The sequence below is a fragment of the Mya arenaria genome, chromosome 13, assembly GCF_026914265.1.
Source record: "Mya arenaria isolate MELC-2E11 chromosome 13, ASM2691426v1".
Taxonomy (NCBI): domain Eukaryota; kingdom Metazoa; phylum Mollusca; class Bivalvia; order Myida; family Myidae; genus Mya; species Mya arenaria.
The window spans coordinates 37,933,364-37,947,043 of record NC_069134.1 but is presented as its reverse complement, the minus strand read 5'-3'; the positions used below and the strand labels follow the sequence as shown (position 1 = coordinate 37,947,043).

At 33.0% G+C, this 13,680-nt stretch overlaps 1 protein-coding gene across 4 annotated transcripts in view; it reads left to right on the top strand.

The window, feature by feature from the left end:
- Positions 1-13,680, top strand: part of LOC128214315 (putative uncharacterized protein DDB_G0282133) — a 91,333-nt gene that overhangs the window by 31,269 nt on the left and 46,384 nt on the right. Inside the window, exon 1 of one of the 4 annotated variants that reach the window (XM_052920717.1) lies at positions 1,259-1,877. The exons of the other annotated variants lie outside the window; for them this stretch is intronic. Within the exon in view, the coding sequence (XP_052776677.1) occupies positions 1,456-1,877 (422 nt within the window). The 5' untranslated portion in view covers positions 1,259-1,455. Of the gene's footprint in view, positions 1-1,258; positions 1,878-13,680 lie in introns of those variants that run through there. 4 annotated transcript variants of the gene reach the window in all.

The following is a 13,680-nucleotide window of genomic DNA, read 5'->3' as shown; positions in this document are numbered from 1 at the left end:
AGTGGTACTGGTGGCTTTTTCATCAAGAATCTTTAAGGAGTGATTTTGTACCTAGGAGGGATGACACAGTGGTACTGGAGGCTATTTCATCAAGATTCATAGGAGTGATATTGTACCTAGGAGGGATTACACAGTTGTACAGGGGGCTATTTTATCAAAATTCATAGGAGTGATATTGTACCACCTAGGAGGGATTACACAGTGGTAATGGGGGCTATTTTATCAAGATTCATAGGAGTGATATTGTACCACCTAGGAGGGATTTTCAACAGTGGTAATGGGGGCTATATTATCAAGAATCCTTAAGGAGTGACATTGTACCTAGGAAGGATTTTCAACAGTTTTACTGGGAGCTATTTTATCAAGAATCTGTAAAGAGCGATACTGATTTGGCATTTCTACTGTGAGCTATTTAATTAAGAATCCTTCAGTGATATATGATATTGTATCTAGAAGGGATTACATAGTGGTACTTCGTGCTGTTTTATCAAGAATCCCAGTGGTGATTTCCTATGTTGGACAGATTTTAACAGTAGTACTGCACTATTTTTTTTAAATCCTTCGGCAGTACAAAATTGCGTCCTACGGTTCTTTATGAAACAGCTCCCTGTTTCTTATAATTCTCTTGTATCTGTCCAATAATAAAATTGCAGTTTTCATCAAATGTTTATATAACGGTTTTAGTTATTCAGTATCAAAATGGGTATATTAATATCCATATGCAAGGGATGTTAATTAATATGCTGATTAAGTAAGTAAAATAATTAGTTTTTGTTATTCAAAAAGTATAAAAGTGAAATAACATGTAGTGAATGGACTATTAAACTTATCTCAAAAGAAAAAAAACACAATATTTACACTTTATTGATAAAACATCACCCCTATTGCTTTTTCACGCTTTAAGAAGTCAATTAATGATTTCTTTTAACGTATTTTACAGAAAAAGTGTTAAAAAGGTTCTTGTAATTAACATTTATATGTCCTCGTGTTTGTATGAAAACAATTTGGCAGACGTATTGTTAAAACTATTAAAGGCATGCACTATAAGAGTATATTGAATGAGTTGAAATAATACAATATTGAGTGGCAAGCACATCTCATACCTAGATAAGGCCATACAAGCGCTTGTTAAAAGATTGTATCATTCGAGTTTTGAAGATTTTTTATTACCACAGATTGAAGCATATTCAAATATACGTAAATATTTAACAGCACTCTTAATTTGAGGTCCCTTAGCAAATTGGCCGCCAAAATGGAGTTACCAAAGTGTTTACGAATTGAAAATTGATACAAATGGAATCTTACAATGTTCCTTCTGTGGATAAATTATTATGAATTTGACAGGCTTTCATGAAGGAAATAGGAAACGTAATAGAAAAAAATTATTCTTCGGAATGTACAATGTATATTGTTTGCTCAACTCAAATTAGGAATAGATTTTAGTTTGACACCAAAATGGTTTATAAAATGGATAAGAAATCAAAATCGGACATTCTACCAGCAAGGGGCGGGGAAGACATTTCGGTAACAGCTCGTGATGGGAACACATTTATTCACAACACATCGGGGACAAATATTGTCCCTCGCCCACCGCCCGGGCGCCCGCAGCGTTCTATGACGTGTTTGGATCTAACATTACAATGTGTTGTTTTTCAGGATAAAGACGGAGCCAATTCTGGAAATGGGCCACCAGGAGCTAACAACAGCAATACGGCTTTGCTTAATATGAATCAACGATTAAGCCAAATGAAAGCTCAAAAGGAAATGACATCAGTGCAAATGTACTCGCAAAGACTAGTAAGGTTACGAATGACACAAAATCACAGAAAAGTTTTGCCTTGGTTCGGAAATACTGTAGTTGTACCTCAAGGTCTAGGGTAAGTTGCAGTCTAAAGAAACATGTTTGTGTTTTAAGGTTATCATTTTTTCAAAGAAATTGTGTTTTAAGGTTGTTTTTTTTTTTTGGAAGCAAATAATAATCAAGGTATTGTGTGATATCTTGTTGCCGTTGTTAGATGGCATTGGAGTTCGAGTGCAGAATCTTGAACAGAAGCCATTTCTCAAAAACGTCTCAAGATATTCATATTTGGAACAGTAGTTGCAGTCATTGAAATTAGACTTTTAGATGAACAAGCCCGAATTCTTATACTATTGTTTAGCATTAACTTTTTGAAGTAGCCCTGCTATATAAAATTTAGAATTTTAGCATGCGGGCTTGTGTTAATTTCAACCATTGTAGTTGCCAGAAAAAACAATGCAAATGCATAACAAGGTCCATATCTCTGGCATTAGTTATAATCTAGTAAAGCCCCTTGTTTGACTGATAAAGCAACAGACGTGCATTGGCTTGCGCTTCGCTGTATTTTTTCTCTTCTTTTTTTTTTACCAGGTATTAGGGTTAAATTAAATTATTATAAAAAATGTTGTTTGCTTCATTTCACTGATTCCAGTAAAGCCCCTTGTTCGACTGATAAAGCAACAGATGTGCATTTGCCTTCGTTCCACTGTATTTTTTTTGTATTTTTTTTGCCGGGTATTAGGATTGAATTAAATTTTTATAAAAAATGTTGTTCATTTCACCGATAACAGTTATTCTTGAACTTAAAATGGACAAAAATCGGTCTGCAGTTGTTGTTGCTGTTGTTGAAGACAAGTCATGAGAAAAGTGTTTCGTTTGTTGGTGTAGCTCGGTTTAAATGTTAAAGCTGCATGATATTACAGACTATTTTAGAGAAAGGTTTCCATTAATGGCCCTTATATGCTATTTATACAAGAGAAAAAATGCATTTGTATAGATGAATGGCACATTTGAAGCTTCCATGTTTGGTGGGCGGTATTAAGGGACTTTTTACAGTGTATTGGGATGGTGGTATATAGTATGAAGAAATTAGGAGTTGGCATTATTCCTTTTGCAGACTTGCAAAGTTGTGTAATATTTTTTTGGATACGCAGGTTTGGATAAAAAATAAAGGGAGTATCAGAACACAAGAAGGGTGAGTGGCAATACCCTCACATTTCTGTGCCGTGTCCCCTCAAGATGAAAGACAAACCAGAAGACTGTTACGGGTTTTGAATATATTTATAGCTTGATGTATTTCCAGGCGTTGAATATAATCATAGGTTGATTTATTTCCGGGCATTGAATATAGTCATAGCTTGATTAGTTTATAGGCGTTGAATATAATCTTACTTTGATGTATTTCAGGGCGTTGAATATAATCATAGCTTAATGTATTTGCGGGCATTGAATATAACCTTAATTGATGAATTTTTGGCATTGGCCGAATATAATCATAGCTTGATGTATTTCCGGACGTTGAATATAATCGTAGCTTGATATTTTTCCGGGCGTTGAATATAATTTTACTTTGATGTATTTCAGGGCATTGAATATATTATAGCTGGATGTATTTCTGGGCGTTGAATATAATCATAGCTTGATGTATTTCCGGGCGTTCAATATAATCTTACTTTGATGTATTTCTGGGCCTTGAATATAATCATAGCTTGATGTATTTCCAGACATTGAATATAATCATAGATTGATGTTTTTCAGGGAGTTGAATATTAACATTATCTTGATGTATTTCTTGGCGTTGAATAAAATCATAGCTAGATGTATGTCCGGGCGATGAATATCATCATAGCTTGATGTATTCACGGGCGTTGAATATAATCATAGCTTGATGTATTCCCGGGCGTTAAATATAATCAAAACTTGATGTATTTCTGGGTGTTGAATGCAATCATAGCTTGATGTATTTCAAAGCATTGAATATAATCATAGCTTGATGTATTTTGGGAGTTGAATATAATCATAGCTTGATATTTTGCGGGGCGGTGTATTCTGGTAATATTTCCATGCATTGAATATAATCATAGCTTGATGTATTTCTGGTTGTTGACTATAATCATCTAGCTTGATGTTTATGGGCGTTGTTGAACTTCATAATAACCAGTATGTAACAAAATCTTAACAAACGTTTTGTGCATTTTGCTGCAGCTTTTGTAAGAGATCTTTATTGAAATGATAGGAAACTTGACAGGTATGGCGTAAGATCATCATTTGCACTCATAAAACATTGAATAAACAAGAAATACATTTGTCATACAGTAATATTTCTAATTGCAGGTCATTTAATTCTCATGGTATATAGATGAACTGATAACATAGGTATTGGGTACTTGTTATGAAGGAATAAACTGTACTTGAAAAAAGCTATGTATTGTCTTCAAGGAAAATTAATGTAACTGTATTTATTTCGTTATGTATTGTTTGTGATATTGTTTGATAAACATAGTTTTACATTAGAATATGTAAAAAATGTTTGTTTTAAATTAGTTGAGGTATAAATGTAGCTTTGCAGAAACTTTAAACAAATAAATGGTCATAAATAAAAATAAACAAAAAAGGATAATGGAGGATAATTGTTTATGGTGTTAACGATGAGAAAAATATTGTGATCTTACACTTACACTTTTATATGATATGCTTAAAGGTTATAAAAGTACATTTAGATTGATATATTCGCTGTTTAAAGCAGTGAAATATCATATTTATATCATTAATAAATTTCTATAAACCCCAAGAAAGGAAATTATAAATTCGATGTATGTTTAGCAAGTCTAGTAACTCCGGCTTAAATATTGCTTGAGTTATTTCCCTTGATTGACTCACAAAAAGGTACAGGCATTAGCATCAGTTTTTCGGTGCTCTTGTTTGGAAATAGTTCCATGTAAGGGATATTGACGCCATTTTATCAACAAACTTATATGGCAAAATATGATAAGATCAGAAAATTGAGTTGAATACAGTAACTATGGACCTATCCAAAGTAAAGTAAAAATCTAATTTTAAAATTCAAATAAACCCCAGTTTATTGATTTGTTTCACATTAGTTCAACTTACTACCTGCTATGATCAATCTTATTGGGTAGTCAAAGAATCGAAAAGTTGTTCATTGATAAGAATGCATTAATATCTTAGAAATATGTATATTTCCTACAGACTTTTTGTTTCGAATTATTTCAAATTACAATCTGTAATGATTGATCTTATTGAGTTGTTAAGAATCGAGAAGTCGATCTTTATTGATACGATTGCACCAATATATCTGAAAGATGTATATATATTTTCCTACAGGCTGTTGATTTGTATGTTATGTAGGTTTTACCGTGTACGATGCCCAACACACCATGAAGGACTACGGCCTCGAGATATTGTAGTCCCTGCAGATCAGGAATACTTTGCATTTGGGTAAAATACATGTATCACATTTGTTGTTTTTTGATAGATGGACATGGGACTTATTCAGTGTGAAATGGATAGGGAGGAGTTTGTGTGAAAACATTTATTCGGAACTCCTCGGCCATCTTCTATCGAAAATAACCTTGGATGTATATGGACAGTTTACAATGTCAAAAATCTTAATACTTTTACTAACGCTGCAAGTAGATCGCATAGTAGCTTCAATTTAGCAGTTAAACTAAAAGTTAATGACTTTACACTTGGGAATCTTAATTATTTATGCAATTATACATTGCACTGGCAATCAATTTAAACTTGGCACGTTAAAACACTGCAATTAATTAATGCTATTATTTAAATTTTCATGAAATATTTCTTCTGATGTACTGGCAAACATCCGAGGTTGTTTTCGCTGGAACAATTGGCAGAAGAGTTCTGAACGTAAAACATCATTTCATCGAATAGCCCCTTTAAGTAAAATATCTAGGTGCAGGATGAGTTCTGGGAGAGGCTCAGCTGCACTTCTTCATTCTTCAACAATAGACTGTAGTGGTCGGTCTCTCATCCAAGAGGTTGTGGGTTCAAGTTCCCAAGCAGGGAACTTTCTTATGGCCTATCAAAGTTTAACACTGGTGATGGTTTCAAGTCAGACGCATGAGTGATTTTTATTAGCATATAGCTGTCTTCATAATCACATTAAGATATATATTAGTAAAAAATTACTTGTTCACTTGTTCATTTATATTTGAATGCAAAAAGTGATCATGAGAATAAATTAAATTCATATTTTCTTTATAAAAAGAAATATTGAAGTAAATGGCTGTTAAAGCTGCACTCTCACAGATTTACCATTTTTACAACTTCTTTATTTTTTGTCTTGGAAAGAGCTTTTTTTGCATATCTGCAAACCAATGATATAAAATTGCTGACAAAAAATCAGATCATAGATTTTCATGTTTCCGTTCTAAAATAAATGTTTTATGGCCTAAGCCGTTACATAAGGTTTAAGAAAAATGCATAAATTTACATTTTTTTAACTTAAATATAAAAATCGGCGATCTAATTTTTTGTCAACGGTCTTATTAAACTAGTTTCAATGGATTTTTGCCAAAAATTTGCTCGTTCCAAGACAAAAAATAAAAAAAAGTTGTCAAAACATTCAATCTGTGAGAGTGCAGCTTTAAGTTGTTGTCTTACAGTGTTATTGTAATTGTTAGCAAAGGGATTCTTGACCAGAGAGGGCTTGTCAGAAACATGTATAATTTATTACACACCGGGCGCATGATTTGTGTTTGTGACGGGTTGAAGACTAATTTACTTATTTTATATGTGCCACAGGGTCCAATAACCATACATTATTAAAACAACAACAAAACAATAGCATGTTCATAATAAAAAAACAGTCATTAATTTTTTATATGTTCTGAAATGGTTTCTTGTATTTATGATGGGATATAACTGTAATTGTTCTTTTACTTGACTCATTTGGGATTCACTTTTCTTGTATACCGGACGTGTGTTTCCGGTCATGTGACCAGTGTTGGAGACACGCCTTACACAACCCATGTAAGATGAGTCATGCGCATCAATGGGCCACTTTTTATTTCTTTTATTGTATGGTTTACGAAGAGTATACAATATGAAATTTCAATAATTAAAGCGCAATCAAATTTATTAGTATGCAAGACTTTTAATTTGAATTGAAAATAACTAATTATCAAAATGGTGATTTTTGGAAGAACTTTTTGACATCAATAGTGATTAAAAATTACTTGTGAAGCATAGTCCACGCTTCATTATAGACATCAGTAAACAACTTCTCACACATTTGGTGAACTGTACAATAATGTGATTTCTTCTTCAAATTTTCCACAAATTGGTAATTTTAGGTACATGTATGCAAGAAAAAATATCTATCATATTTTTCTGGTCTGGATTGAGTATTATGACCTACGGGCACGTTGTGTGGCCAGTAACTCGGCAAATGCAACCTCAAAGTACTTAAATAAACAAATTTTTAACATTTTTTTGTAAAATTTATAATGATCTAGTTCTTCACAGCTTATAACAATGTGCCCTTTTCACCCTCAGCACCCTGGCCCTTTTTCAGCAGCACCCTGGCCCTTTTTCAGCAGCACCATGTCCTTTTTTCAGCAGCACTGACTGCCCATTAAAAAACCTGGTTTAAACCTGAGATATTACAAAATCATTGCCAGAACCTTTTGTCAAAAACAAATCTTGATAATCAAAGGGACACTACTCAATCTAAAAAAGTTTGCACTAATATTTTACTCCCAATTATTTCTTCCCTTTAACAAATACCCAGTTGTCTTTGTCTAATGATTATAATATAAAATAGAAAATCTGATATTTAAATGAATCACCTATTTACAAGTAAATATCCAGATACATATGTATATATCTCAAATGATATTTTTTATTGACTTTTGAAAAAGTTTTAATGTTCATACATCATAGATACCATATAATTTAATTAATATATATAATATAATTTATATATATTTCAGGGTGTGTATACCACGTGATAAACTTCATCAAAACGCTACGTTGGAAGGCAACATTTTGCTTATAATAAAGACTTAAATGAAAGATAACTTTTCTTTTACTACACCATTTTAAATAAAACAAAGGGCAGTCTGTGCCGCTTAAAGAGCCCTGCCTTCCCCTTATTAACAAAGTTTGATACGTTGATTAGTTTTATTAAACACTTCGACAAACCTGTTTCCAAAATAATGTTTTGACAGTGCTCCGTCAGACAGCCGTATTGCAAAAAGGTTTGTCAAAGTGTTTTAAGAAACTAAACTCACAATCAAACCATGGTAAAAGACCAAAGCTGCGGCATAGACTGCGCGGTGTTTCATTTAAAATGGTGAAGTAATAGTGAAGTTTTCTTTGTTTGAAGTCTTCATTCGAAGCAAAATATTGCTTTCTGACATAGCATCAATGACGCAATTTATCACATGGTATACACAAACTGTATTCTGTCAATGTAATTCAAAGATACATGTAGATGTATATTATGCACTAGTCAATTGTAACCATGCCCCCCCCCCCCCCAAACTGCTGGTAAAATCCCTGCCACATACATGCCATATCCCCCGGCGGGGGGAAAAATCCCCCGGAATTTCGATCCATCCCCCGATCTCCCGGCGGGAGATAAAAATCCCCCGGAATTTAAAATTATTTTTTTTTTTTTTAATTTTACATCAGGCAATAATGACAAAGTGAAACCACAGTATGTGAGTGAAACTCTCCAAAAGGAAACTTTTACAACAAGCGATCAATTAATTTGTAGTAATTATCAAAGGCAAAGAAATATTACTCTTTTGGAAGGAAGAAATTAATAATATTTATTCTATTCTCTTATTGTCTGAAAGTCATCAAAGCTGATAGAATTAAGCACATTTTTTTAAAGACTTTGGAGGAAGGTATATTTAATTTAATTGTCTCGAAAACATATTTTTCCAATGACATATTTTGTTCTGCAAGTGCATTACAGTATGACATGACAGTGTATCATAAAAATATGATAAATCATGACATAAAATAATTCTGTATAATGAAAAAGTTAAGAGGTTTTCAAAGCAAACTATATGTGAATACATTTTTTCATACTTGCGTCTAAAAATACTTTAAAATTTCCCCAACTTAGACCTGCTAAAAAATCCCCCTGAATACAACCAAAATCCCCCTGAATTTTCAGCCTTTTGAACAAATCCCCCTGAATGGTCTCCAGAAAATATGGCATGTATGCTGCCAAATGCCCCCGCCCCCCAGGTAACCTAGGTAAGGTCCATTCACCGCTATTTTTGGCGCAAAGACAAAACCAACGCATTTACCTGGCACTGCGTAGCCACCTGGAAGGAAAAAACATGGTCCATTTCATCGACTATCCCCAGTTCTACTGGCATGGCCGTGTTGTGCATATCAGTGCTGTCTTGATGATAACTCATTGAATTGTTGACAGATTTGAAGCATCTTTTGTACACATGTTTAACACCATAAAATACAGGTCAAGTTTGACTTTGGCAAAAACCACTACTTTTTGATGGAGTTTATCATGGCCCTTTTTCAATTTAGAGTATGCCAGAAAAAAAGGGTTTCAACAATCATTCAAGAATAGGTTGATAAATTTAATTTTTGGTACACATAATTATGACAACATTAAATACAGATCAAGTTTGTCTTTTTAACGCAGTTATGTCCCCTTTTCAAAGAAATAGTTTACCATTCCTGTTTGAATGCAGCATGGGGGGGGTATTCATCACTCCTGTGACAGCTCAAGTCATCGATGTCAAAGCATTGTCAGGTTTTACGCTTTTTACACGCTACGATTGCTATTCAGAACGCCTTGGCCATTTTCCATTAAAAACAACCTCGGGTGTATGCCGGTGCATCAGTACAAGTAGTTTGTATTAATTTAAGTAATAGTATTAATTCATTGTAGTGTTTTTACGTGTAATTTGTATTTCTTAGATGAAATTGATTGCCCATAAAGTGTTTTATTGCATAAATAATTGGAATTTTCAAGAGTTAAGTCATTAAGTTTAACTGATAAATTGATACTACTGTGCAATCTTCATGGAGCGTAATTATATGTAGATTCTGACATTATAAATCCTCCATATACATCCAAGGTTGTTTTGGATGGAAAAAGGTCAAGGAGTTCCGAATGTACCATTGCCTGTGATAGCGCATAATATAAGTTGTTGGTCACAAAATGTTAAAGTCTAATAAATTTAACTTTTATTTTTAGCTCTACTGGCCAAAGGCCAGAAGAGCTTATGCGATGGAAATGTGAACGTAGTATGTGCGACCGTGCGTGCGTCTGTAAACAATTGCTTGTGAACACGATACAGTCTTCAGTTTTGATTGAATCTTCATGCCGTAGATTATGGGTCTTGAAAGTTTTATAGAAATGCTATTTTTTGGTAACCTGTTTTTAGCCAAGTCTGCATGGGCGAATTTGTCTATTTTAAGCCAAGTTTACGTGTGAAGTCAAGTCTAGGATGAAAGGGAGACAACTTGCTTTTATGGTTCTGCAGTTGATTTTGTGAATTACTCTGCATTGGTCTTGTTGAAAGGCCAAAGGCCATTTTTTTGCTCTTTTGGCCAAAGTGTCTGCAGTTCGCGCATTCATCTAAACAAAATTGGTTGTGAAGGTTTGTTCAAATTATGCCCCCGGGGTCATTACTGGCCACGCCCCAGGGTTCACAGGTTTGGTATACTTAAATTGGGAAATGTTTGAAAATCTTTTTGAGTGTTTGCGTATCCATCTAAGCACAATTGCTTGTGAATGTTTGTTCAATTATGCCCCTGAGGTCATTACTGGCCATCCCCCGGGGTTCACAGGTTTGTTATACTTAAATGGGGAATGTTTGAAAATCTTTTTGCCTGAACCAGCTATGCAGACACTTGCTATTTTGAATAAGACATAATTTAGTGGTCTGCTACCATTGTTGTTCAAATTATGCCCCTGGGGTCAAAGCTGGCACTGCCTCTGGGGTCACAAGATTCCTAGAGACTTTTTTAAGAAATATTTTCAAAATCTTCTTGTTTCAAACCACAATGCTCATACCTTTGATATTTGTTGTGGAGCATCACATGATGACTGTCTAGCAAAACAGTAAAAAATATGCCTCTGGGGCCAAGCTGGCCCAACCCCTTTTGACCTTTTTTTTTATTTTTAAAATTACAGCAATTATATTTAGACCATGTGTAGAGTTAAGCAAAGGAGCATCAATGTTGTCCTCAGATGACCTTGACTTTGACCAAGTTTTTTTTTTTTTAAAGCTACAGAAATTAAATTTTGACCATGAGTACAGTTTTGATAGCAATTTTTTTTTGTCAGATGACCTTTATTTGGCACATATCAAAATAGTTCATGCAACTAATCTGCTTACAACACTTTCTGTCCTCAGATGTTGAATGTGCAACGTTTTCAGGTAACCTAAACACAAAACATGAACTATATGTTTGTTTCCATTTACCCATACATATATGCTCGGGATTGAAAATGACCAAAAGAGCCATGCCTGTAGAGCATAGGCCCTTATGGGCCTCTTATTTAAATATGTTTCACTATTTCTGTAATACAATATATTTACAATTGGTTTCTCAATTACATTTGGTCAAATAGATAAGGCAAATTAAGTAATTGATTCATTTATTTTGAAAGCTAAAATATAGATATGTTTGTTTGAAACTAAAGTATATGTTCTGATACTTTATCCGAGTGGTGTCGAGTTTCTGCTTATGTGTTAATTGTTTGAACTTTGCCGATCAAGTTCGTTTGTTTATTTAATTTATATTGGGATATTTTGATTAAGTCAAGTGGTTTAGATGTGCCCAGAGTAGCAAAATCTAATTTCCTGTGGACATTTTGAGATTGTTTGCTTGGACTTTTAGTTTATTCCAGTGCCTGGACAATTTGTATTCGCCCTTCTGCGACTACAATCATTTTTGTAATAGTATTTGATGAAAAATATTTGATGAATGGTTTACGTAAGTGAAAATCTATTAATTCAAAGGGGCTGGCTGTATTAATTTCGTGGTTTGAATCCACTTGACAGGATTTTAGTTTTCATCAAAAGAAACATAAGTACAAGACCTATTGTGAAAAGAAATTGACAGAAAATGAACGGTACCTGTACACAAAGAAAAGCTATTTAAATAACCTGCTAATGTAAAAAATTTGAAATACAAGTGGCGAAGAAGTTTTTATAAAGACGGTGTTACAATCTTGTAAGGACGGAATAATAGCTTCAAGTAACGATCAACTAGTCTAATATTCTTTAACAATGGGAGTTTATCAATTCGTTGATTAGTGTCATCATTATGGCTAAAAGCATGACAGTGTACCTGCCAAAGAATTACCATGTCGTCAGCTCTGGGAAGATTATTATAAGTTGGATCGCAGTCAGGCATTGAATGATTGTGTCAGGAAATCGGTGTTTAAAAGCTCAAAACTTAAAAACTGGCTTATAGTAAGAATGCTTAACAATGAAGGGAAAACCTTGATATAGTTCTTAAGTCGGTTTAAATGACTTTTGGGGAGAAATGTTTGAGTCACGGTCAACTTCGTTCGAGGACAATAATCTGCAAATTAAATGTAACCAATTCATTGAGGTTCATTTTGTTCACAAAGAATAATGGATTAGGATGTCACATATTTTTGCTAGTATATTTGCTTATGCCGACAGTAAGTCGAAATATATTTACTTAAGACCTACAGAGGATATATAAGGTCTATTTTCCTAATGATGAAGTGCATTTGAATTAAGTGCGGTGCATTGTGGATATAGGCAAATAAATGTTCAATTAATGGATCAACATGGTACTATTTTTTTTACTTTAAACTTTTATATTTGAATTGAATTGTCTGTATTTTAATGCTAAAAGAAGGATGCATGCTTCTATAAGGACAAATTTTGTACTAGCTTTTAATAAAATAATACTTGAATTTGTGTTAGAATTTCTTTGAGATGACTGTTAATTAATTAACAATAGCTACATTAGTTAAATTCATTATCATTCATAACAGCTATATTTTTAAAGTTCACCATATCTTGTAATAGCCGCATTACTCAAATTCATTATCATTTAAAATAGCTACATTACTTAAATTCATACTATTTATAATAGCTTCACTGCTTAAATCAGCTTAATGACCTAAAATCACCATAATGTTTAATAGCTGAATAACCTAAATTTGCCATAATGTAGAATAGCTTTAAATGACCTAAATTCACCATAATGTATGATAGATGAATAACCTAAATTCACCATAATGTATGATAGATGAATAACCTAAATTCACCATGATGTATAATAGCTGATTACCTTAATTTACCATGATGTATAATAGCTGATTACCTTAATTTACCATGATGTATAATAGCTGATTACCTTAATTTACCATAATGTATAATAGCTGATTACCTTAATTTACCATTATGTATAATAGCTGATTACCTTAATTTACCATAATGTATAATAGCTGATTACCTTAATTTACCATGATGTATAATAGCTGATTACCTTAATTTACCATGATGTATAATAGCTGATTACCTTAATTTACCATGATGTATAATAGCTGATTACCTTAATTTACCATGATGTATAATAGCTGATTACCTTAATTTACCATTATGTATAATAGCTGATTACCTTAATTTACCATTATGTATAATAGCTGATTACCTTAATTTACCATAATGTATAATAGCTGATTACCTTAATTTACCATTATGTATAATAGCTGATTACCTTAATTTACCATTATGTATAATAGCTACATTACTTAAATTCACCATAAATTATAATAGCAACATTACTTAATTCTTGAATGTAAAAAAAGTATTGATGATAATCATTAAATCAGCTCTTTTAATTTCATTAAACATATG